Genomic DNA, 24,730 nt, shown 5'->3' with positions numbered 1-24,730 from the left:
GTTCCCACTTTGAGAGTGAAAAGAAATCTTTGTTGGCAAGGGCTTCCCTGTACTATGTTCCAGTTCTTCAGGTGCCATCAGAGAAGTTTAGACCCTGTAGTCTACTCCAGAACAGTCATAAAACCTACCCTTTGCACATGTACCTAAGGAACCAATATCTGGTGCCTAAAGTTAGCCCTCAGGGGACCACTAGAGTTGCCTACATCTCTAGGGCAGAGGAAGGCCCAAGCCACCTCCTTATGTCATCCCAGAATCCAATCATCACTCATAGGAACACTGTCTGTCTCTTCTAGATGGTCCTGCAGGGGAAGTCTAGTTGTGACTAAGGGAGCTGGACCAAAGGGACCATAGAGAAAGGTAAAGACTGATACCTGCTGCAGCACATTGCGTTCACGGAGGGCCATGAGCCGCCGATGAAGCTCCACCAACTCATCCGTGTAGGCCTACAGTGGGAGACTTAGGTGAACTCAGGCACTTACCCAAGCTATCTCCCCTTCTACCCTGCAGCTGAGCCCTTCCCTACTCCTTGAGGGCAGGAGGGATGAAACTAAGAGAAAACTATCTGTGAGATTGCCAAGATAGAAAGCAAGCTTAAGGTTCCTGACTCACATTTGGGTAATTCAGGCACAGAGACTATGCTTACTACTGTGGAAGTCCATCTGGAGCCCAGGAGGGGTGACTTCAAAGTACAGAAACACAGGGGTTTCAGTTAATTAAGTCTTCCCTTCTGGAAATTGGATCTGAGGCCAGAAATTCATGAAGGACTGAATGGATCAATTCCACTGGTGACTCTATGCCAGTGAAGTGAGAAGGCTAGAGGAACCTGGCCCTAAAACTAACCTCATCTGGCAAAGACCCTTAAAACCCAGGGAAATGGAAGGAAAGTTATAACCCTGAATCTTTCTATGCCCCTTGCAGTCTTCAGACAGGAGATATCCCTGAAATCTCTGATTGGTTCTCTTTTGTGACATTTTCCATGTGACCAAGCCCAAATCCCAGTTCACCTTGTCATAGGTTCCCTTCTTTAAAATTTTTTCTGGTTTACTGCAGGATTCTGGACTCTTCCTTCCAGATGCCTAGAGGATTTACAAAAGAAAATTTCAGCTTTATTAAACGTTTCAGGCAATATATCCAAAGGTTGGAGAATTTCTTAATATACTACTACAGTAGGGGAACACAAATTAATGCATTATAAATTTTTTTTGAAGGCAATTGGGGTTAAGTGACTTGCATAGGGTCACACAGCTAGTAAGGTTCTGAGGCCAGATTTTAACGCAGGTTGTCCTGATTCCAGGTCCACTACTAATATTAGTGAACTAAAATGACACATATGAAAGCTATAAATGCTGGGAAGACTGTTATAAAATAAATCTAGCAGCACCAGGGCACTGGCTAATGCTTTGTAATTATGTTAGTCTCCCTTCCTCAAGTTTATCCCCACTTCAACTGATTCTCCTGTTACTAAAGTAATTTTCTTAAAGCAAAGGTCTGAGAAGACTGCTAACTGGCAAGGATCAAATACAGGAATTTCCAAAGACTTAGTGTAATTTTAAGCTTCGATATAAGTCATAGTATAAACTTCTTTGATATTTGGAATGGTTTATAATCTCCCCCCCCTTTTCTTCTGGTGGTCTTCTCTGGTAAGCCAGAAAAGTCTCCTGTCTTGGTGTTAGTTATAGTTCATGCCTGGAATTCTTGCTCTCCTTTTCAATTCCTCTGAGAGCCCTTGGCTTCCATCTGCACTCAGCTTAGACCACTTTTGGTTGAAGGTCCTTTACTTCTGAGTTTACATTAACAGTTGTGGAAGTCCATATCTATGCCTACTCTGTCTCCCTCATTAGAATGTAAGCTGGGAAGAGAGGATGTTTGTGCCTAGAGTAAAGTCCACAAAGACTGCAGACTGCAAAATCCTCGCTGCTGTGTTTCTATCCCTGCAGCCAAGAGCCTTCACCTGTAGGTCTCAAATGAAAACTTGGCATCTCAACCTTTTTTTTTTTATTAACTATGGGTTAGTCAATGCCTCCCCAATTCCATACTTGGAATCACATTTCCTAAGAAAAAAGTTTGGTAATATATTTCTTAAATAAGTCAAACTCCTTTACCTAATTACCCTATGGTGAATGAAGTCCAATAAACTGTGACTAAACTCTTCAATAGGGAGAGCCCTGACATTTCGTTGCAGAGGGGCTCTAGGGCAATGCCAGAGCACTATAAGAATAAATCCATTCTGATCACATGCTCATCTTGGTACCTAGGACTGAACTGCTTAGAAACATTTAAGCGAGGCTTCCAAATGAACACATCCATCACAAACATTCATCCCTGACAAAAATGTTGTTAGGAATAGATATAAAGGGCAGGACTGAAAAGAAAAAAAGTCAGCATTCTGTGCCTCCCTGCTCTCCTCTCCTTTCTTCCCCAAATACCTTGCTGTTGGCTGGAGGCAGTTTCTGGGCAGGAGGGGGCTCTCGACTGGGCAGGCAAGAGTCTGCACTGTTGTCACTGTCACTGTCACTGAAACTCAACCTGAAAATGAGAGAGGATATACAGGAAAGCAGTCTATCTGCATGTTCTTGTACTCAGGGTAGAACCCCAGAGTTTTCCATATGACACTATTCCTAAGCCAAGGGCTAGGTCACTACATTCAGAGACCTCTCAGACCAAATGTTGGCTCAGGACTTTGAGTGAGACCCCTTCAAATCCAAATGGGCTCAGAAGATCTAAGAATGATCACACCAGGGGACTTAAATCCTTCCCACATCCTGGGCCCACAGTCATTATAAGTGGCAGGTCACAGAGTCTTTACCAAGAAGTAAATAATGACCTGCTGGGGTTCCAGCCTCACCTCAGAATCAAAGCAGAAACCTAGTTTTCTCTCTGTTGAATACCCTTCCTTCTCTTCACCTGTTGGAATTCTTACCCTTCTTTAAAGGTTGAATAAAATGCCACTTCCATCATGATGCCTTTTCTGATTTCTTCTGGTAACTGATAAACCTGCTCCCCCAAAGTCTACATGTTTTCAGACTTCCTAATGAACTAATTATGCAATACTGTATATCATTATGATCTTCCTCCCTACTAGGTCACAAAATTAGGAGCCTATACAGTTAACTTGGAAGGAGGGCAGGGTCCAAAAGGAACTTTGCCAACCAGACTGCTTTTGCAGACCTCTTGACAAAGACCATAAAGGTTGAATGAGCGATCCTATATACAGCTGAGCCAAACCAAAAGAGCATGTGTAAACAGACAAGCAAATCGCTGATGTTAAGCAGCCTATCAGTATGGAGTCAGGTTGCTGCCACTCATAGTAAAGAAATATGGGTAGGCTGCACAGAAAGAATTCAGTTTCCTGTCCTCACTCAAGAGATACAGGCTGAGGAAACTGGGATTCTATTCTCTGGCTATTTAGGATCACAAGAGTTGGGAGGGATATTGCAAATCAGAACATTTAGTCATTTAACAGATAAACTAAAGCCCAAAGAGGGGGCATAAGTAAGCAAGTCAAGATTCAAACTCCAGTCCTTTGATTCCCAAATCTTTCCCTGGATTACTGAGTCATCTTCAAGGTAGATTGTAAGGGTCAGGGAGAAATCACTTAAAAATGCTTTGAAATTTGAAAAGGTATACCTCCTGAATCTTGGGGGGGGGGGGGGGGTCTCACTGATCAAACCCTCATATCAGATAAAACCTGCTCTAGGGTAAGAAGGAAGTTGGATGTACAATCTCTCTCTCTTCTGATTAAGAGAGCTGAGAGCTTCTAGTCCCAGCACTGCAACTATTCCCTAAATGAACATGGGCAAGCCTACTTCCCTACTTTCCTGTCTAGAAATCAAGACTGGTGACCTACAAAGTCTCTCTAAGCTCCACAGTTAGGCTCTAAGATTTCTTCCAGCTCTAAAATTCTATGCTAAATGATATCTTCTAGCTCCAGTGTTCTATGTTCCCAGGTCTTCTAACCAAAACATTTTATGTTGTAAGTTACTTCTCAGCTTCAGCATTTTATCTTCTAAGGTCTTTTCTAGGCATAATATGACATGCAGGAGATGTAAAGCCAAAGGGAAAGATTCTCCATTGATGTCAAGAGGCTGATTCTAATTCTAGACTTTAGATAGGAAGATAATTGTCTTAGAACTCATTTATCACCTGGAATCTCTGCCTGGATTCGTTTTGACAGCTGCCTCCTCACCAGAAGAGGAATCATCTTCATCCGACTCTTCTGATTGCAGGTCTTCCACCATAGAACGCAGAGGGCCTGAGTTTTCAAGGAAAATGGGAGAAGGCAATAGTGAATACATTGTAATATCACATAGAATTAAAAGCTAGAAAGACTCTTTGACAGTACAACAGATGTTCAACAGCCCACCAAAAAAATCCTACTCAAACAGTTTTACCCTGACTGGCAAAGCCTCATAATGTTAGAAAAGGAAATCAAAGAAAACCAAATGGGCTCTCATACTTTTTTTGTTTAACTGCATGAATATATTTGGTTCCCATAAACTCATTTTGAAACTTGAGGTTCCTTAACTTCAACTTCACTCAAGCATCTCTTCCCTATATTTCTGACTATAAATTGAAATTTTTGACTCTAGATGGAGCCCGGGCCCATGATGATACCCTGTCTCTACAATTTGGAAGAATAAGAAAGCATCCCCCTTTGCTGAAGCATTCAGGCCAAAGACCCCAAAGTATACCATAAGGTTGAGAGAACTGACAAGACTTCCAATCCCCCAAAACCAGGGTGAACAAAGCAATAGTTTCATATGCAATCCTATAATGTCCTCATTTGGTGGCAATTTTCTTACTTTAATGGCAAATGGCAGGTAACTCTCTTTGTTTGAGTCACTATGTACATCTCTACTCAGTGATTCCCAATTCACTCCCATTCAAGCATCACCTCATATCTCCCTATTCCCTACAAACTGCTCTTGATTTATACTCTTGTTCCCATAGCAACAGAGGGACATAAAGTCCTCATTACTTGGGTCACATGATCCTGTTTTAGTCTATCAAATAAGAGGGTCAGATTAGATGGTCTCTAAGGTTCCTTCCATCCTGAACATTCTAGGACTTGATATCTTCCCAACTCCTGATAGCAATATATAAAAGACAAATCTATCAGGATTCTGTATTTAATAACTACTTTTGGTGATATAATTTTAAACTGAACCCTAAAAGCTAGGGAAGAGAGATCCTCAGTCAAATACATTAAAAAGAAGAGCTTCTCTAATCAGGTCTCACTTATAGCTTGCTCAGAGGATCACACAAGAGGCTGCCCAGATAAATGGATTAACTTCCAGCTTTGAAATTTTAGAATGAATGGAACTTCAAACTACTGTGGACTCTCTCCTGAAGACAAAAGGGGCCCTAGGAATGAAGAAGTGGGGGCTTATAAGGAAGACAACACCCCATACCACAGGTTCTCTTACACACTTGTTCATCATGAGGGATATTCTAGGCAACCTGTCATTTTTTGAAGAAACTCTCTAGAGAAGTCTGTTACAAAGCTTTAGCTTTGCCTTGAATTATAAGGACTTCTCCACATGGGGGTCTGCTAGAATTTTTTTAAAACATTTTTTCCTCAATTATATGTAAAAATAAATTTTTCACATTCATTTTTAAGTTTTGAGTTTCAAATTCTATTCTTTCTCCTTCCTTGAGACAATAAGCAATTTAATGGAGAATACACACACACACACACACACACACACACACACACACACACATATACATATACACACACATATATATATACAATTATATAAAACATATTTCCAAATCAGTCATTTTGTGAAACAAAATAAGAGTACTATTTCTGCTTTAGAGGAAAAACTCCATTTTCTTCTATTTGAATTTAGTGAGTTTTGAAAGGCAGAATCATCAGAAAATAAATGACAACTCTATATCAGCATTATTGTACAAATGTCCCAAGAGAAGTAATCATCAAATCACTTGAATAAAAATCTAGATTATTTTATGCTTGAATTACTGGTGTTTGTTGTAATAATTTTAGTCAAGAAAGTTGCCAAATGGTTAGACAGTAAGCTTGCGCTGAAAACTGACATTCCAACAAAGAGTTTGGTTAATGGAAGGGGCAAAGAGCAGGTAGGAGTCAGGCTCCTACCTAGCACCAGCCTGGGCACAACCAGAACCACACCTGAATGCCACAATCCATCCTCCCCGCTCTGGGTGGTTCTACATCTGAACCTGGCAAGTACACAAAATACAAAATCATCAAGCATTTTCAAGTGATCTGATACACCAACAGTCATCTCCAGATTAGGGTTTGGGAGCTCCCTTCATGCATAAATCTGTTTGCAAAGGTTACTGTGGACACATCACTCAGTACAATAAATTTGTGGGCAGTTTAGTCACTGGAGCTTGGCCTTTCTTCTTGAAGCTTTGTCCACCACTGAGATATATCTGGTACACTAAAAACACTCCTCCCCAAAACCTTATGGCTTTGGTGGTGAATTTCCTCCCTTGTGGTATATTTTGCCTTTGAACACTGAATCATTTTTTGTATTTAATTCATTCAAAGAGAACAGCTATTTTAAACACATACACACACACACACACACACACACACACACACACAAAATAACAGCTGACCAACTTGAGCAACATGTAAGGCTGCATGTACCACCTGTAATGCTCTGGTAATTAACTTAGTAATGTTATTTTCTGAACAACCTTTACTTGAGTATCAAAACACAGCTCTCTCCTGCCCTTTCCCATTTAGCCCTATGCTATGGCCAGGATGGGAGGAGAGGGTTTTCCCATGCTCTGGACCAAACAAGTAAATTTTGAATTTGAACAACACATAAAAAACCTTCATAATCATTTCTATTGATATTCCTTTCTTGCAACAGACCTTGACTGTGGTTCTGAGATGGCTCAAAATCCGAATCTGAACTGGAATCCGAACTGGAGCTGGAGTTGGAAGGGCTGGACTGGACAGACTTCACCCCCCATAAAAAGGAAAAAAAAAAGGTAAAAGAATCTTAATCTTTCAATCCACAGCAGATCAGGGAGATAAATGGAGTGAGTCTAATAGCACAGACACTTGGAAAAGCCTGCATCATGTTTTATGTGGCAGATCTAGTCCCCCTCAGGGTTAAGAAAAGCTAGAGACTTTTGCTTCCCAGAAATGATAGAATCCTGAATTCCCATCTCACTCTTCTGAAAGCAAGCAACCAAAACACGGACATAACTGTCTTCAACTGAGACATCTCTGTCCTACAGGCTTTAGAGCAATGTGAATCTTGATACAACATTCTCAGCCATGAGCAAACTGTTTGATTCTGGGCAGATCACTTTCTAATTCAGGTTTCCTAGGTTACCAAATTAAAAAACCATTTATGAAGTTTCTGTGACTATATTTATAGCACCATGATGGATGGACACTGGGAAACAAAGTTAAAATAAGACAAATGATAATCATGTGACCCTGGAATAACTTCTTTGAGTCTTAATCCTCATCTGTAAAATGGAAATAATAGCTGCACTCACATAACAAGGTAGTTATGAGAATCATATGAAATATGGTAAATTGCTGTGCCAATCTTAAAATGATATGTAAATGTAAATTTTTATTAAGATACAGGTCCTGCTATCAAGAAGGCAAAATGTGATCTAGGAAAGAAAAAGTATGGGATCTGAGGGGAGACAAATGGCTTCAAGCTTTTCGGCTGGCGTAGATGAGTCATAGGATCCCAGATAAGAACTAGAACGGATCTTAAATCCAATGCCCTTCATCTACTTTTGTGATGTTAGTGCAGTTATTACTTCCACTTTACAGAGGGTTTCAACTGGGCTGGGATTTGAAGGATTTCAACAGGAAGAGGGAAGGCGTGGGGAACAGCACATGCAAAGATACAAAGATTGGTAAGAGTGAGATGGGAAGAGGAGCCAGGGAATGACCAGTTTGGTTGGAATGTAGAATATGTAAGAAGGAACTTGGATCCATGCTTCTCTTTTGTCTGCCATCTGTGGCAAAGGCTTTAGCAATAGATGCCAAATCCTAACTTGGACACATACTGGACAAACACTGATATCTAATGAGGCCTGAGACTCTCCTAGAGTTAGCCCACAATGCTCATGACCTATAGGGGACACTCAATGGCAGTCACTTCATCAATCACTATTTTATAAAGGTACTATTTTTTATGTCAGTGAAAATGCCCAGAAAAGAATGTTGTAATCTTTAATTGCTAATGACCAGTAGATGTCAGTAAGCATCTTCCAGAGCATTCCTTGTATGTGTAAATTCTGGGCCCTCAAGCAAGAATATAAAGAAAGTTCTCCTTTCTCTTTAATGAAATGAAAAGCAGGATGAGGTTCTTCAGGTATAAGAAACCTCTTTCAACTCAGTATTTCACCTACAGTGAGGTTTCATAATGTTTAAAGAGGACTTCAAACAGAAGTATACCACAAACTATCACAAGATGTCAGAATAAAATCTGAATAACAAATCATCAACTGGTGTTGACTTAGCAGTTACTTAAAGATCTGGAGCACAAGGGCCCTAGAAAGGGATCAGCTGAGCACCCACTCTTGTGGTCACTCAAAGATTACTGATGGTGACTGAACAATAACATCTACTACTACTTTTATTACCAAAAAAAGTTGCTCATCTGGGTCAGGATAAACAGAGTTCATCAAGGGTTCTGTCTTACCATGGGGATCGACTTTCTATTAGTTTTATTCTATACATTCTAGTCCAAAAATCCTTCTCCTTGGCAGGAAAAAAAAGTAAATATATTATTTTCATCATTTCATATACCCTTTGAAGCAGCTCTAAACCTTCTCATTTCCCAATGTAGTTAGGAAAAAAATGCTCAGATATCTATAGACTAGCTTTTCTGCTAGTCTCTACTCATTCTGAGCTTCTATATTTCTGATACTGTTGTCAGTCTCACACCCATTTTCTACACATCTCTAAAATTTGATTGACTTGGACACCTATGTTCTATAATATCAAGTCTATTGGCCTAAAGAGGCCATTTCTACATTTTTCTTGGCAGGAGCCTGAACCTTGGCAAACCAGATCATGCTATGATACTGAAAAGCAAAGGAGTCATAAAGCCTCACACTAGCTGCCCAATCACTCAAAAAATCTAGAAACCAGCAAGGATCCTCCCTTAAAAGGTCAACCATATTCGTTCCTGCTGAAGAGAATCTTTTCTCTATATATAGATCACACAGGATGATTAAATCAATGAATCTCAGAGTTGCAAGAAAATTCATAACAAAGAAGCCAGTTCTAATTCAATACTGACCTAAAACAGGAATCTTTTTCAAAACATTTCAACTTAGTGATCATCTAAGCTTCACTTCAAGATCTCTAGTGTTGAGCAGTTCACCACTTAACCATACTTAGGTGCTTAGATAAGAGCAGTGGACTTGGAGTTAGGAAGATCCAAGTTCAACTATGGCATCAGATATTTACTGTGTGATCCTGAACAAGTCCTTTAAGTGTTATCAGCCTCAGTTTCCTGAAATGTAAAACAGGGATAACAGTACCCCACATCTTTCAAGGTTGTGTTAAGGATAAAGGGAGACAATATTTGTAAAGCATCTACAAACCTTAAGGCACTACCTAAATGCTAGCTACTTATTATGAATAAAACAGCCACTTCTACTTATAAAAACCTCTTCTTAGCAGGCTTTTTTTTTGAGAAGAAAGAGGAGAGAGAAAGTATGCTGAAATCTGTCCAAATGCAGATTTCCTAAGCCATTTGACTAAGTCCAGTTCATTAATTTGGTTCTCAATTCAACCTTTTTTTTTTTTTTGGTTTTTGCAAGGCAATGGGGTTAAGTGGCTTGCCCAAGGCCACACAGCTAGGTAATCATTAAGTGTCTGAGGCCGGATTTGAACTCAGGTACTCCTGACTCCAGGGCCAGTGTCCTATCCACTGCACTACCTAGCTGCCCCACAACCAGCATTTCTTAGGAGCCTGTAGTGTTCCAGGTCCTGTGTTGAAATGCTACACATAAAAAGACAAGAACAGGAAGATGCTTTGTCTTAAAAAAAAGCTTCCATAGGGGCGGCTAGGTGGCGCAGTGGATAGAGCCCCGGCCTTGGAGTCAGGAGTACCTGAGTTCAAATCTGGCCTCAGACACTTAATGATTACCTAGCTGTGTGGGCAAGCTATTTAACCCCATTGCCTTGAAAAATCTAAAAAAAAGGGGGGGGAAAAGCTTCCATGAAGGAAAAAAAAACAGGTTCCATATAAGGGAACACAAAATGTACAGGACTATTAGAACAAACTTGGGCAAGTTAAGAGTTCCAAGAGGGGAAAAGCAGAGGTTGACCAAGCCCCTTCTGGTCAGGGGATGGCAGCAAGGATCAGTTATACCTTTTCAGGTCCCTTTTGACTTCTAAAGCTCTAGGAGAGAATAAGCTGTTTTCCTAAATGTTAGGGAAATAATCCTCAAGATGGCTCTCTAGTTAGTCTGCAAAGGTTTGGGCAGCATTTTGGCATGCCCCTTATAGCTTTCATCTTTGTTTTCCCCGGTATGTACAAGTACTGCAAATGGCCACTGACAAAAGCAAACCTACCATGGAGGGGTCAGATGTCACTCAGATCCTACCAGGAGGGTAACACTTTTTCAAATACTAATGCAGAGGATTCTAGTACAAGAATTCCAAGAGGAGCGGCTAGGTGGCGTAGCAGATAAAGCACCAGCCTTGGAGTCAGGAGTACTGGGTTCAAATCTGGCTCAGACACTTAATGATTACCTAGCTGTGTGGCCTTGGGCAAGCCACTTAACCCCATTCGCCTTGCAAAAACCTTAAAAAAAAAATTCCAAGAGCTGTCCACTGACAGATGTCATGGTGATCTACATAATTTTGAATTCTAGCGTTTTAAGTAACATCACCTACTATCTGGAAAAATTTCAGTTCTAAATATACAAAGATAAAAAAACTGAGTCAATGAGTATCTCTCTGCCTCCCCATGCAATATGAACAGTGTTGAACAGTATTTCTGTGTGACTCTAGGCATGTTACCTCCTTTTATGGGAATATGTGGTTTGTTTGCTAGAAAAACAGTGATCCCTACACTGTGGAATAAGAAGTGGGTATTGGATGCTATGAGTTAAACATTTTGTAAATCTAAAAATGCTACAGAAATGACTACCTCCACCAACTACCACCACCACCACCACCACCACCACTACTACACGTCTTCAAAGTGCGTCACCACCTCCAACCCCATAATTTTAGATGAAGATACTGAGGCTCAGAGATGTCATGTGATCTGCCCAGGATCAGACAGTGAGAGTCATGGGTAGCATTTGAAACCAGGTTTCCCTGACTCCAGCACTCTGCTCACTATACTGCACTACTATCTACACCTTAGTAGAGATATTGATGAGGATTCCATAAAATGCCAAAGGGTCCACTACACAAAAAAGATTAGGAAACCCTGGACCAAAAGATTCCCAAATGAAGTCTAGATAAAGCAGTGATTCTTTTCAACTTGGAAAAGGAAATCTCCTGGTGAGGTCCTTCTCTTTTCAGCAGCCTGCTTGGTAAGAAAATAGCATCTGGAGTTTGGTTGGCAAGTGAATATAATCCAGCTGGTTCTGACCTGTACTCCCACAAATCTCTATGGTAAAGAGGAATGAAAATGGGCTTGAATTCAGACACAATGATATCAGGAGCCATTCAAGAAGCAGTTTTACAATGCAGCATTCTTCCCCTTGCTGGGAGGAAGATCTACCACAAGCCTGAGGTCTGCACAATCAGTCTTCTCCATTGCTGCTTGTTGGACAACCTCTGCAAACCCAGGCCTTGCAGGCAATGTTCCCCAGGGTATTATCACACAGGTCAAAAGTACCAACTTGGCACCTAAATGGGGCACACTCTGTGTACAGGGCAGTTAAAAGTCAATATAAAGTCTTATGGCTACACATTCTATTGAGCATTCATCCTTCAGAACAGTTAATCTGGGATGTTAGATGGTTAGTCCAACAAAGGATGCCAACTGCTCAAAATGTGGCAGGTTTCTCTTTGAAAGGGGATTTGGTACCTGTGAGTAATGCTCTTAAAGTCTCTATGTTATTAAAATTTATGCCCTTTAAAGATGAATTTGATTCTTGGAAATGTTAATAACAAGAATGGTGAAGGAAGCAGGTGATGATGCATTCATCTATTCATTCACTGAGTGGCTATAAAATATAAAGAGATTATAGAAACCTGAAAAGGGCAGTATGAAGACTCTAGATATTTATAGGCTTGTTCTGGTTATGCTGCTCACTTGTCAATGAGAATTTAGACAAGTCACTTTACCTCTGAGCCTCAATTTCCTCAAGTAAAAAAATAAGTAGGTAAGCACATCTTCCTCACCCAGGTTTTGCAGCCTACAGAGTACTCTAGTGAGAGGCTTATCAATATCATAAAAGTAGACAGGATTGTTTGGTCACAAACTGCCAGCGATTTAAAGGGTGATGGAGAGTTTTAAGGAGAATACAAACTATTACCCAGATAACTACTTGCATGCACAAAGTGGTAAAGGAAATGCATGAACACATAGATTCTGATCCATATACATCAGATCAGTATCTGCTTTATAACTGAGAAAAGGAAGTCAATCAGTCTTGGAGCAAGAGTGAAAATACAGCAGTAATGATCTGTACTCGTGTCCAATAAATGTCAAAGAAATATGGAAGAGAGGCTTCCATAATACTTGGTGAAAGCCCCTTACAAAGGATTCATGAAAAAATTCAGGAATTGGAGACGGAGAGTTGCAAGGGTTTTCCAAGGTCTAGGCCATCTTATCTTATAGAGAAGGAAACGAGGCTGAGAAAAGGAAAGTAATTTGTCTAAAATTAAACAGTGCCTAAATAGCTGTGCCAGGATTTTGAGTCCTTGATTCAAATTCAGTGAGTGTGCACTCTCCCACACAGGAAGAAAAACCCTTCTCATATGATGAGGGTATGTATGGAAGAAAGTACAAAAACAGAAGAGCATGGACAGACTGACATCTCAAGCAGGGTCTGGCCTTCCTTCCAGCTCTAAGATGTTAGTTCCCAGAGAGGTTCAGAGAACAGATGGACACTTGACCCCTGACAGTTACTTATCTTTTTTATGTATCAGTCCTATCTCCCTAACCAGGATGAGAGAATTCCTCCTTTCAAGGCAAGGATGTTTTCATCCTCTTTGAAAACCCCAGTGGGTGGCCAGGTGGCACTGGCCCTGGAGTCAGGAGTACCTGAGTTCAAATCTGGCCTCAGACATTAATAATTACCTGGCTGTGTGGCCTTGGGCAAGCCACTTAACCCCACTGCCTTGCAAGGAAAAAAAAAAAAAGAAGAAAGCCCCAGTGCCTAGCCCAGGATGAATAATGTCAATCTTGTTTTAATAAGCACATGGCGGCCAAAATATCAGCTCCAGGGCTGAAGGAGTTCTGGTGTCGTTAGGAGAGTCTAAGAAGTCCTTAATCACATGATTTTATAATCCCACCTCATCCAAGGTATATCCAACTATAAGAATGATAGAAACAAGTATTTGAGATCAACCATCAAGTTCACAAACCACCTAAGAATATCTTCCTTTCCTACTAGTCTTAGGAAGGACATAGAAATCATTTAGTCTGGGGTTGGTAAACTCTGACCCACATTCTATTTTTGTTCTGCTCCCAAGGACTGGCTTTTGTACTTTTAAATAAAGTTTTATTGTATATAAAAAGGTAAAGCTCATGTTTTAACAGTCTCTGATCCATTCCAGTCCTTTTCATTTTACAGAAGAAGAAAGTAAGTCCAGAAAGGGAAGAGCACTTGCCCATTGTCACACAGGCCCAAGACAACTGAGATATGAACCTAGATATTCTACATTCCAAATACAGTGTTTTTTCTACTACGCTAGAATCTTGGAAATGGAAAGCACAATTCATAGACCAACTGGAAGATTTTTATTTCATAAGAAGAGAACTAGAGAGACAGCAATGTAGTGGAAACAGCACTGAATTTGGAGTTAAAAGGCCTGGTTTTGAATCTTGGTTCTGTTTCCTACTCTTCTGAACTTAGTCAAGTCAATTCTCTCCAGATCTCAGTTTCCTCATCTGTGAAATGAGAAGGTTTGGGCTTACTAGACTCTTTCAAGTATTGAATCTTATGGCAAGTCAAGTCTGTGTAAAGATTAGAAGGTAAAGCCTAATAAGCAGCTAGTAACTCAAGGGAATTTTCAGACTATGATACAAACACTTATTTTGTACCTTTGCTGTACATGTAACTCTTCCCTAAAAATCACATGGGGAATGATTATTTAATCTAGGTTATGATGTGTTTCCATCCTCCTATCTCTTATTTAAATAGCATAAAGCACATCTTGATAGTCAGGAAGTGAATTGGAAGGGACTTGCCCCTCTGACCAAACTGCAGAGTTTATTCTCCCTTATTCTGTGCCTGTATTCAGTGGGAACACTATCTTCCAGAACCTGCTCTATATATGGCCCTGGTTGTGAAGGGTCTTCACTGCTGGCAGGGGGATTCAAGAGATGACTGGCTTACAGGAAGGAAAGAAGTCATCCTCACCTCGGACTTGAAGGAAGCTTCATCTTCAGAATTTGATTCTTCCAGATCCACAGGTTTTTTGATTTCCTTGGGTTCACTCTCTGATTTTACCTTCTCAGTTTTGGCATTCATCTTCTCCTTAGTTTGCTTCTTGTCTGGATATGAGGAAGACGAAGTCCGGGGAGAAGTTGCCAAGATGTTCTTTGCCCCTTTGGAGCTGCTTTTTTTTTGTTTTTTGGCGCTGGGCTTTGGTGAGTCCACATTGGCGGGCCGCTTGCTAGAAGGTTTAGGCTCAGGCTGGGGTCCACCCTTTGGAGACATATTTTCCAATTTGGTCTCCTTTACTGCCAGTTTTGGTTCCTTGAAAGCTGCTTTTGGAGGCACCTTCTCCTCCTTAGGCAATTTATTTTCAGGCGGTTTCCGGGAGCTGTCCTTCGGTGGCTTAGTCTGCTCACGATCCAGGTCTTTAGAGGAGCCTTTGCTCTCAGAGTCTTTCCTTGGCTTCTCTCGGTGTTCCTTGGTCACTTTATGGGGCTTGGAGGCCTTCCCACTTTCCTTATTTGCATCCTGAAATATAGGGGGAAAACCAAAGTCAAATGATGTCCCCTGGAAAGAAACTGCCTAAGGAAAAGAATACCCTTTACTTTTACAATCTTTCCTCCTCCCTAACACTCCCAAGAAAATTGCAGCCTGTCCAGTTCAGGATTGGCTAAAGAACATTTTCCCCAAAATGAAAAAGTCAGTCAGCAAATTAAATTATAAGTAAGTCTTAGCAGATCTCAGAAGGCATCAGGCTAAGACTTCCATGTATGCTGCGATGACATTTCCTGAAGCTTTCAAAGAGTGCAAATGTCATGTCAGATATTTTAAAGATCTACTTTATAAAGCCACATCCATACCAGCATGCCCCCTTGCTCAAACCCTTTCAGGGCCATCCCACTGTCCAGAGAAAAAAGCTGATATCTCTTGGCTCAGTGTTGGTGGCCCTCCATGATTTGACCCCAAACATACCTTTCTAGCCTTCTCCCTCACAGCTACTCCTTAAAGGCTAACTGTTCCTGCCAAGCCTAGCTTAGTTATTGGCTCCATGCTAAACCTTAGCTCACTTACACTGAGTGGCCCAACAGAAATGTTACTTCTTGGGGGAAAGTTAGGTGGCACAGTGAATAAAGCACCGACCCTGAAGTCAGGAAGACTCCCGAGTTCAAATCAATCAGCCTCAGATACTTAATAATTACTTAGCTGTAATTGTATTTGACCTTGGCAAGGTCACTTAAATCCCTCCCCCAAATAGAAATGATCTCCCCACCCCCTTTCCTATTCAAAGCAAAACCATCTCTAAATCTCCCCCACCAGCCCTCACAAAGAAGTTTCTTCTAATCTTCTAATACCACTCCCCATTCATCAATAAAACCTTGAGGAATACCTCAGTAAAGACAAATGTTCTGTATTTGGTGCTGAGGGGAAATAACCAAGTCTCAGTCTTTGACCCATTAACTTGGTTCTCAGTTCAATCTTCCTCCAGTACTGTATTTTAGCATTTATGTGCTTGTGTCCTTGTTCCTCACTCAGGCTGCCAGCCTCTAGAGCTATATTTTAGCTTTCTTTGTAGTCTAGCAACCATCAGAGTATCTGTATGTAGCAGGTATTTTAATTTATGTTTGAGCTGAGTTGAATTGATGATGAGAACAATTCCTTATTTGCTCTGAAATTCACAGCCAATCAATCACATCAATGATCAGCTCTTGTTATTCTCCTGAAAGAATTGTCTGTACTAGATATCAAATAAATAGAAAGACAGCCAAGGTCAGAATCTCCTCCAATTAACTTGGGCAGGAAGACTGGAAGAACTGGGAAAATCATTATTACTATTACACTGGGCCCAAGATAAGGAAAGGAAATACTTCAATTAAAATGTTATCCACCAGTTCTTAGGGCTGGGGGAGGGTGCTCTGATAAAGAGAAGAAAAAGAAAAGCAAGAAGGTTCTTCTGCATAATAAAGCAGTATGCTCTCAACATTCACTCAGGGGCCTGGCCATCAGCTTTAAGGCAAAGGGAAATTACCCTAGGGAAGGACAGAGGAGAAAAGAGCAGTCTATTTCTCTCTTGAAGGACTTACACTTAAATACCCCCAAATTCCAGATCTAAACAAATTATAATCATTCATATCCAATACTTAGGCTTCCAAGTGAAACTAATAGTAGGAAAGGAAGCAATATGTAAAGAGTACTGGGTCTCTGAGTCAGGAAATCTGAATCCAAAATCTGGCTATAAGATCATGAAACAGTTTATAATCATTTCTGTCCTTGTTCTCTAAAATGGGATTATTACCAACTAAATGTGCATTATTATCAATGATAATGAACTATTTTTAAAACTAGCTTTCCCCCCCTTTCTGTCAATCCATAGGCTTTAAGCTAATGAAGGTACTTCATTTCTGCCCTAGTCAAGAAAACAATGGAAAGGACTACTAATGATTTCTGACTTTGTGTTGATTGGTCCCAATTTCATGAAATCAGCCCCGATTCTGAAGGGAAGAGAAAGACCAACATGCAATAAGATTAACAGAACCTCCATTTCTGGCTCAATCTATATATACTTTTCCCCCATAATCTTCTGTTGTGCTAATCTCCCAAAACAACCCTGTACATGTTAACAACTCTTACGTCACTCAATACAATCCATTGGATCCGATCAACGAGTCTTCACTTGAGAATTCTGAAGACTCATCCATTAACAGCTTGGGCTGCAGTCACCAGGTGGAATTCTTGGCCACAAAGAAGTCAACGAAGAGAGGTCCTGTTGTTGGTTTACCAGGTAGGTTACCAGGCCAATGGCCAGGAACCATTTGTAACCAGACTAATGTCTACTTTATACCTTCCATAATGAAAAGAAACAATGGACGATAGAAACAGAGAGTTCTCTACCATTGTTTTAATAAACACTATAAATTTAGCTTCTTTCACCATGATAGAAGCATAATTTCTTTGAGCAGAAAGGAGCCTTAGAGGTTATCCAGTACAATCCTTTAACTTTAAGGAGGAGAAAACCAAGGCCCAGTGAGTCATGAAGGTCCAGGATTTGCTGGTGGTGACATGGGTAAAACTCTGCTTATTAACTAGGCTAGCCTAGGACCCATAGTCCTCATAGGGTTCAAGTGTATAGACCGCTCAGTCTATCCAACTGAATGGACTATGCCAAATTCCTATCTGCTGTGCAGATTTGTTTGGGATGGATCTTAAGGGAGAGAGAAGCCACCTAGTTGATCAGGGACTGATTATAGTCACTAAGTTTCTCCTCCTGCCTACCTACAGCTAAAAGAGATAAAAGGAGCTCAACCACTAACTTTCTTGTCAAAGTTGTCCTAGGGAATAGAAATAGGAAGATAAGAAGAGTTACAGAAAGCCATCCTCCAAGCCTTCTCCTCATCCATTATCTCTTGCAATGACCCCTCACAACCCTGTTTGGCTCCAACTGTAGGAAAAGAATAAGCACTCCAAGAAACCAGAAGAAATTAAGGGGTTTTTTTCCTCTTGTATAAAGCCTATGAGCTCACAAAGAGAGAGAGTTTGAAAAGAAAATTTGAAGGACAAATGGTTCTTGACAAGATGGAGAAATGGCACTTCTTGGGACAATACTTGTGAGATGGTATAATCAGGGTTTGACTTAAAATCCCATTACTGAGGAATTTCTGGTCAAGAGGAAAAGTTTTTACATGGAACTACTGTAATGTGAGCTTGCTTAATTTCTGAATTTTCCTTCTGTTGAAGGATAAACCTAAATGGATGATGCACTGATTTGCATCAGTTGCAAGTGTGCAACTGATAAATTCACTTGACTCAGGGAAGCTGCAGTTGGAAGCTCATGTACCTCAAGACCTTTTCACCATGGAAGGAGGCACCTCATGATAACATGACACCTGGTCATTCTCCTGGACAATGCAGCTTTGGCTAAATGATAACCATAGATGCAACTATCTGCAACTGCAACCGTTTTTTCTTGAGTTCAGGACCACCTACTTCTCAACACAGAAGTCCTGAATGATCTTGAAAAGATCAATGTACATGTGTTATAGGAATGGGGGGGGGGGGGGGGGACTTTGATTAGAAAATATAAATGACACCTAGAAAATCTTTAAACAATAAGGTCCTTGGTGAAAAAAATAAGTTCCTCTCTTATATAGCTAGGCCTTGGGGATAAAGAAAAATCACTAGGTCACAGGAGAGAAAATTCCTCACATGTGTAATCCATCCTGTCCACTGATGTTCTATCAAAACATCCCTAAAGTGCTGAATCCAGAACTGTATTCTTTTTTCTTTCATATAGTCTTCAGATTGGAAATGACTTCAATTATTATCTACTCTAATCTTTTTCTGAAGGAGAAATTTCCCTCCACAATGAATTTTATTTCAGAGCTGTATAACTGGCAACATGGGGAAAAAAAAAACACAACCAAGTAAGATACTTAAGAAGTTTCTACTGACTCAGATCAGTGTAGCTCTTCTGTACAAATAGTCCATACAAATAGCAGGATGAGGGACCATAATCTTTTTTATGGTGGCTCCTTCATTTTTCTAACTACTCAAAAGGACAAAGACATTAAAACAACTAGAAAGCAAGGAGAGAAATAGTTGCTTCCAAGACTGAATATACCTCAGTCATTAGGGATAGTTTAAATGAAGAAAAAATGGGGACACCAGATTGTGGATGCAATGAACATTAAGAAATTTGTATTTATATAAGTAATAGTCAGTGGCATTTCAAAGGGTTGATTCCATAAGTTTGCCTTATTTGTTTATGCAGAATGGAATGATTCAGGAAGATAGAAGGGAATCTAGTCTGGAGCAAGATGATGAACTTTGTTAACTATACACTATATATTCCCAAGGGTAAGGAATTAAGTTGTATTCTACACTCTATCCACCCAATCCCATTTTCAGTCATTACTGAAAAAGCAATGTTGCAGAAGCATCCCTGATACCATATGTGATAATTCATGGACTTGACATTAGAGTAACTGATCTAATAACTGTATGTATATAGCTCAGGAGACTTGAGAAGTCTTGAAGATACTCCAGAAAGAAAAAGAACCCCTGTACACTGAGGATGAGGAAAGATGCCAGCCCAAGGTCCATCATGCAGGAATGAGCAGCATTGCTGATTTTAATCTGAGCACAGTAAAAGGAGCATTTACTACTCTATCCAGTCGTTTTTCCAAATACAGGAAAGCCTGTTATTCTGGATAGAGGAACTACTCAAAGATAAGTACAGCCCAAGCCAGGGAGAGAGCAAAGAGGGAAGATGCCAAGGGGAGGGCATTTCAGAAACTCAGAATCAGACTACACCTGAGGGAATTGCACTTAATACAGGAACCCTCCAGCAGCTGGGCCACAACGCTCCCAAATGACTGTGTCTCCAGCCTCACTAACCTTGGAGCCATGGGATGGTTTGGTCTTCTTGGGATCTGAGAAGGCAGAGAGTGGTATTGTGGGCAACATGGGGTAGTCAGGACTGGGCCTGGATACCGTTTCTGCTCCTTCTGGCATTACCATCACCTAGTAATAAAGAAGAGACAGATATTATCAATGAGCAAGGAGAAGAGTGGAAACCCAAATGGGAGGAGATAGGTGCTGTATCAGCTACAGCTAAAGCACCTGGAAGTCTCCTTCATAGACAAGGGAATGGGTAGTTTATGGACTACTTTCCTCTTACAAGTCAGACATCTCTGTTAATGTCATTAACGTAATTCTCAGAACTCAAAATGAAAGGTGATGAGGTGTACTGCTACATGTCAGTCCTACCAGGAAAGACAGAAGGATTGCTGTGACCAGGGAATGGGCAGTATGGTCTCTGAGACACAATCAGGTGCCATATGCAGCACATTTGGAGACAGATGTTCCAGGAAGAGTGCTATAGGGATTTTGAAGAATTAAAGGCTTCTTTTTAGTCCAAATCTAACTTTTACTTTGTTTTTGCAACTGAAAACACAATTTGGGAAGACAATAAGAAGCCAGCAATAAGTAGTCTTATAATGCCTTCTGCTAAACATGAACAGATGAAAAACAATCTATGAAGTCCCATATATTCTTGACCTAACTTAGGTGGCAAGCACCTGATTTCTCAGGTAGATGGTGATGACTGAAAAACAAAGAAATTGTTAAGTAACTTGTCCAAGAATATAGAGCAAGCTTGAGAAAGAATAAGGAAAGGAGTCAAGATCCTCAGATTTAAGATGGAAACTTCAGCTCTTCTCTTTGCAAATGCAATTCCTCAATATAATCTTGGGACAGAAGAGCTCTTCAATGCTCTCTTGGAAAAGTATAAGAAATGAAAGGATCCAAGGCAACCACACCAGAGGGAACTCCCAGGAGATTGATCCTATAAACTTCTCCCCAACGTAAAGAAAGTTTGCCAAGTCAGCTCTTATGAACAAAGAAAGCTGAAGAGGGAAGGACCAGCTACCTGAATGCTTAAAGTGAACACTTTTGCTCATTCCAGAATCTGGGTCACAGCAAGATGCACAATAAAAGAACTAGAACAAGCCTTTTTAGAACTTGATTCAGACAAAGCAGCATTAATTATACAGTATATCTATCACCTTTAATTCTACGGTGAATAAAAGCAGTATATTTAATCTAAGAAGCTAAAGTGAAGAAGAAAGTTCCTCAAAAACTTATGAGAAGGGCACCTGGCCCAGAGGAACATCTGGAAAGAAGGCATGTGTGGTCTCTCACACCAACCCCTTTGAAACTGTAAAGCATGAGACCAAAGTGGGTCATCAGGATGTCTTACTGTGAAATTCATGATAGTATCACTAAGAAGGTGGTAAAAAGAAATGGATCCAGTACTATTCCTATGAGAAAGACTACAATCAGCTGAAAATAAAACATGGTGTAAAGTCCCTCACACATGTAGGCTCCCAGGAAAGAGAAGTGGTAAGCAAGCACAAGGAGAGGATGGCAGGGGTAGCATTTGAAACCCCAGTTAAGCAGCTGTGTTTCATCCATAGGTTTCCTTGAGGCTCCTGATCTCCTTTGGTTTGTCCATCACAGGTCTTTTCCTTCCATTTAAGAGTTGGACTTAATTCTCTTCAAATTGATTGCCTTACCCTCAATATTCTAACATCTCACTAAGGTAAATTTTGTTTTCATTTTTTCTTAACGAAGGTAAAATCCTTGAAAAAAGAAAATCATTTGAGTTAATGAAATGAACTCCACAGCTTGAGAAGACATCACTAATCATGTATTTCAGACTCCATTAGCTTAGTGGAGGCACAGGGCTGGTAATTCTGGTCACTATTCTATCTAAATCTACTTCAGACTGAGCTTTACACCAGCAAGGTTAATAACCAGGTCTGGGGGACATGTGCAAGCAAGCCAATCAATGGCTTAATATTTAGCATCATTCTTTCTGGCAGAGTCTGCTCAATTCTAATAGGTTCCTGAGAAGTGAATGGTCATGCATAATAAGAAGGTGCTAAAGGCAAAGCTATCCACCAAAAGAAAAATGAAGCCTCCCTCATAAGTTTCTATAGGAGCACAGTACTATGCTAGATCTAAAGACTCATTACTCCCAGTGTGTAAGTCTTGAAAGAGGATACAGTTTGAGCCCCTTTATAGGACACTGATTTTGGTGGTGCTCGTCTTCAAAGTAGATAGTAGCACATCCAATGCCATCACTCCTGGAGCCCCAGAGGCTACTCAGCTTGCCTGACTGGCTTTAAAAGATGAAAAGAGGGTGACTAGGTGGCGCAGTGGATAGAGTACTGGCCCTGGAGTCAGGAGTACCTGAGTTTAAATCTGGCCTCAGACACTTAATAATTACCTAGCTGTGTGGCCTTGGGCAAGCCACTTAACCCCATTGCCTTGCAGAAACTAAAAATAAATAAATAAACAAACAAATAAATAAAAAAGATGAAAAGAGCTGCATGGAAACCACTGGGTCTGCAGCATATAAGGGCCTTTTTAGAAGTAATTCAAATCAATTGCTAACAAGGCCTTCCTCTCTTTTTCAGTACCCAGGACAAAGATTACTAATATTTTTGTATTCCATAGCCCAGACTCCTTCCTTACTGATGGAATATTAACCTTTTAAGTGTTGGCTTACAGATCAGCTAAACTATGGATTGGTTTTTCCCCTCCCCTCCTTCTTTCTCTATTTTTCTGATGTTATTACTACTTCCTACTTCTTTCTCTTCAATGAGAAAAGGTAGTACCATCAGGGTCTTGGAAGCTCTTTAGAGAAAAAGTTGCAAACCATCTACTATAAAAATACATTCAAACTCATTCAGTTTTGGACTTTGACCTTTCTAGCATAGAAACCCCCGTCAGCAGGAAGAGACTTATTAACAAATTAACAAATGAACTTCGGTCCCTTTCCCTCTTCTAAAACAAAAGATAAAAAATTTGACAAGAGTTGGACAATTATGGAAGTACTCTTGCTTCTCTATCAGCAATGAACATGAGGACCTCTCATTCTCAAGCCCCAGAGTCTTCCCAAATGAGCAGCCCTCCTGACCAGCAAGCTAGTTTTAAGTTTCTCTTGTTGATGGGAAATTACAGTTCTCTCAATCCCCCTCCTTCTCCATCACTCCATTCTCTACTCCCAGTCACTTTCCCCTTTGCCCCTCCATCATTTCATCCCTCCTTCTCCAGTTGTCCACCAGTCCTCTCTTCCAGTCTCTCTGCTATCAAGACTTTTATTATGTGTTAGATTTGAAACATTTTCATAATATATTAATAATTAAACCCCTAAAAAAATGAAGAGAAAAAAGAGCAGTGTGAAAAATCCTCTCAAAGACCAGAGGATTCATTTCTTTCCGATTCCTAGACATTCATTCATTTTGGGCACTGTTTTTTAGCCCTTCAAACATTCAAATCCCCAAACACCTTCTGAGATCTTCAGCCACAGTCAAACAAGGTTTCTAAGACATCTGTTCTTTTATGACTTCTAAGTCAAACTTGTAGCCTGAAGGTCTAAAACCTGGAAACACAGCATATCTCTCTTTCAATATTTCCCTTCCCCATAGCAGCATCACCAATTCTTCCATGCAGGACAGAGGCGTGCAAACCAAGAAGGTAAGCCAAAGCAATCATGACACTTCTCACAGCTCACCAATATGAAACACAGCTGTCATTAGAAGCTTTTGACACAATCTAAGGACATAGATAACTCAGCAAAACACACAGAGAAGCCACTTGGAACATCCTAAAATTGAACACAGATCCAAGAAACTGCCCTCAACTAGGAACCTCTAAGCCAATGGACTTAGGAAAGTAACTGACAGGCCTCTCACCTTCTCTCTCTTCATCCATCCCATTCATTGGCAGTATTTTAACAGCAGGCAGCCAGAAAGGTGAGGGGGGAGACAAAGAGCATCAATAATCCACCAATTAGATAAATCAGCTCCTAAAAAAAATCCAGAGTTGACTATACTAACATTTGAACCCATCATCTAGAGAATGTCCTAGATAAGTCCTATACAGTCAACCAGGATCAGCCATTACCTCACTATTTTGCCATGGCAAATAAGCTGCTATCTCTCAGCTTCAACTGGGAAGAGGGGAAGAGGTCAAACTATATGATTTTTAAGACTTTTCTAACCCTAACAATCTAGTGCTAAAGTTCTGAGAGGAGCCAGTAAGGTAAGAGGAATGTAGATGGCACCCTCTGACAGCCAGGAAAGGCAGGGTTTTAATATCAACAGAAAACCAACTTTATTATGTAGCATGCACAGACTTCAGCCTTAGGCGAGTTTCTATTTCACATAGTACCAGGTGCCTCTTCCCTGGCAACATGAAAAAGTTTCAAAGCCAGCCCCTTGGGCACTCACCCCTCCTGCCCTCAGAAGCTTGGATCTGAATTCCTTGGTGGGGTTGTTGAAAGTCAGTTTCTCACAACGAAGATGATTCACAGGTGGATTTCCCTCCAGATTCAGGAACAGGTCATATGTGAAGCAAACCTTTTTCGGCTCCTCCTTAAATTAAAAACAAAAACAAAAACAAAAACAAAAACAAAAACAAAAAACAAAAGACAAAACACAGGAAACCAATTTTAAAGGATCAGACATGAGATAGTAGAGATATCAGGTAATACAAACTGCATACCCCTAAAGAATTTGCAAGCATGCTTACTAAACACATTCACTTACAAACACATTCACTGATAAGAAAGGACAAGAAACCTTTTCTTACTAATTCTCTCAAAATTCTC

General features: G+C 40.4%; 1 protein-coding gene across 7 annotated transcripts in view; it reads right to left on the bottom strand.

Annotated features, from left to right (window-relative positions):
• The window catches only part of LOC141507069 (protein ENL-like), a 64,081-nt gene extending 39,581 nt beyond the window's left edge, over positions 1 to 24,500 (bottom strand). For 4 of the 7 annotated variants that reach the window (XR_012474060.1, XR_012474059.1, XR_012474061.1 and 1 more), the window contains exons 1-8: positions 23,814 to 23,889; positions 19,948 to 20,073; positions 14,540 to 15,084; positions 6,872 to 6,969; positions 4,144 to 4,252; positions 2,427 to 2,526; positions 1,005 to 1,076; positions 372 to 443 (exon numbers count right to left, since the gene is read on the bottom strand). Coding sequence is in view for 4 of the 7 variants with exons in the window: in XM_074214403.1 (XP_074070504.1) it covers positions 372 to 443; positions 1,005 to 1,076; positions 2,427 to 2,526; positions 4,144 to 4,252; positions 6,872 to 6,969; positions 14,540 to 15,084; positions 19,948 to 20,073; positions 23,814 to 23,837 (1,146 nt within the window). In the remaining 3 variants the exon portion in view is untranslated. The other 3 variants (XM_074214404.1, XM_074214401.1, XM_074214402.1) reach the window with 3 other exon arrangements.
• Positions 24,501 to 24,730: the final 230 nt, after the last annotated feature.

The sequence above is a fragment of the Macrotis lagotis genome, chromosome 1, assembly GCF_037893015.1.
Source record: "Macrotis lagotis isolate mMagLag1 chromosome 1, bilby.v1.9.chrom.fasta, whole genome shotgun sequence".
Taxonomy (NCBI): domain Eukaryota; kingdom Metazoa; phylum Chordata; class Mammalia; order Peramelemorphia; family Peramelidae; genus Macrotis; species Macrotis lagotis.
Note: the sequence above shows the minus strand (reverse complement) of the source record. Positions and strands in the feature narration are given on the sequence as shown.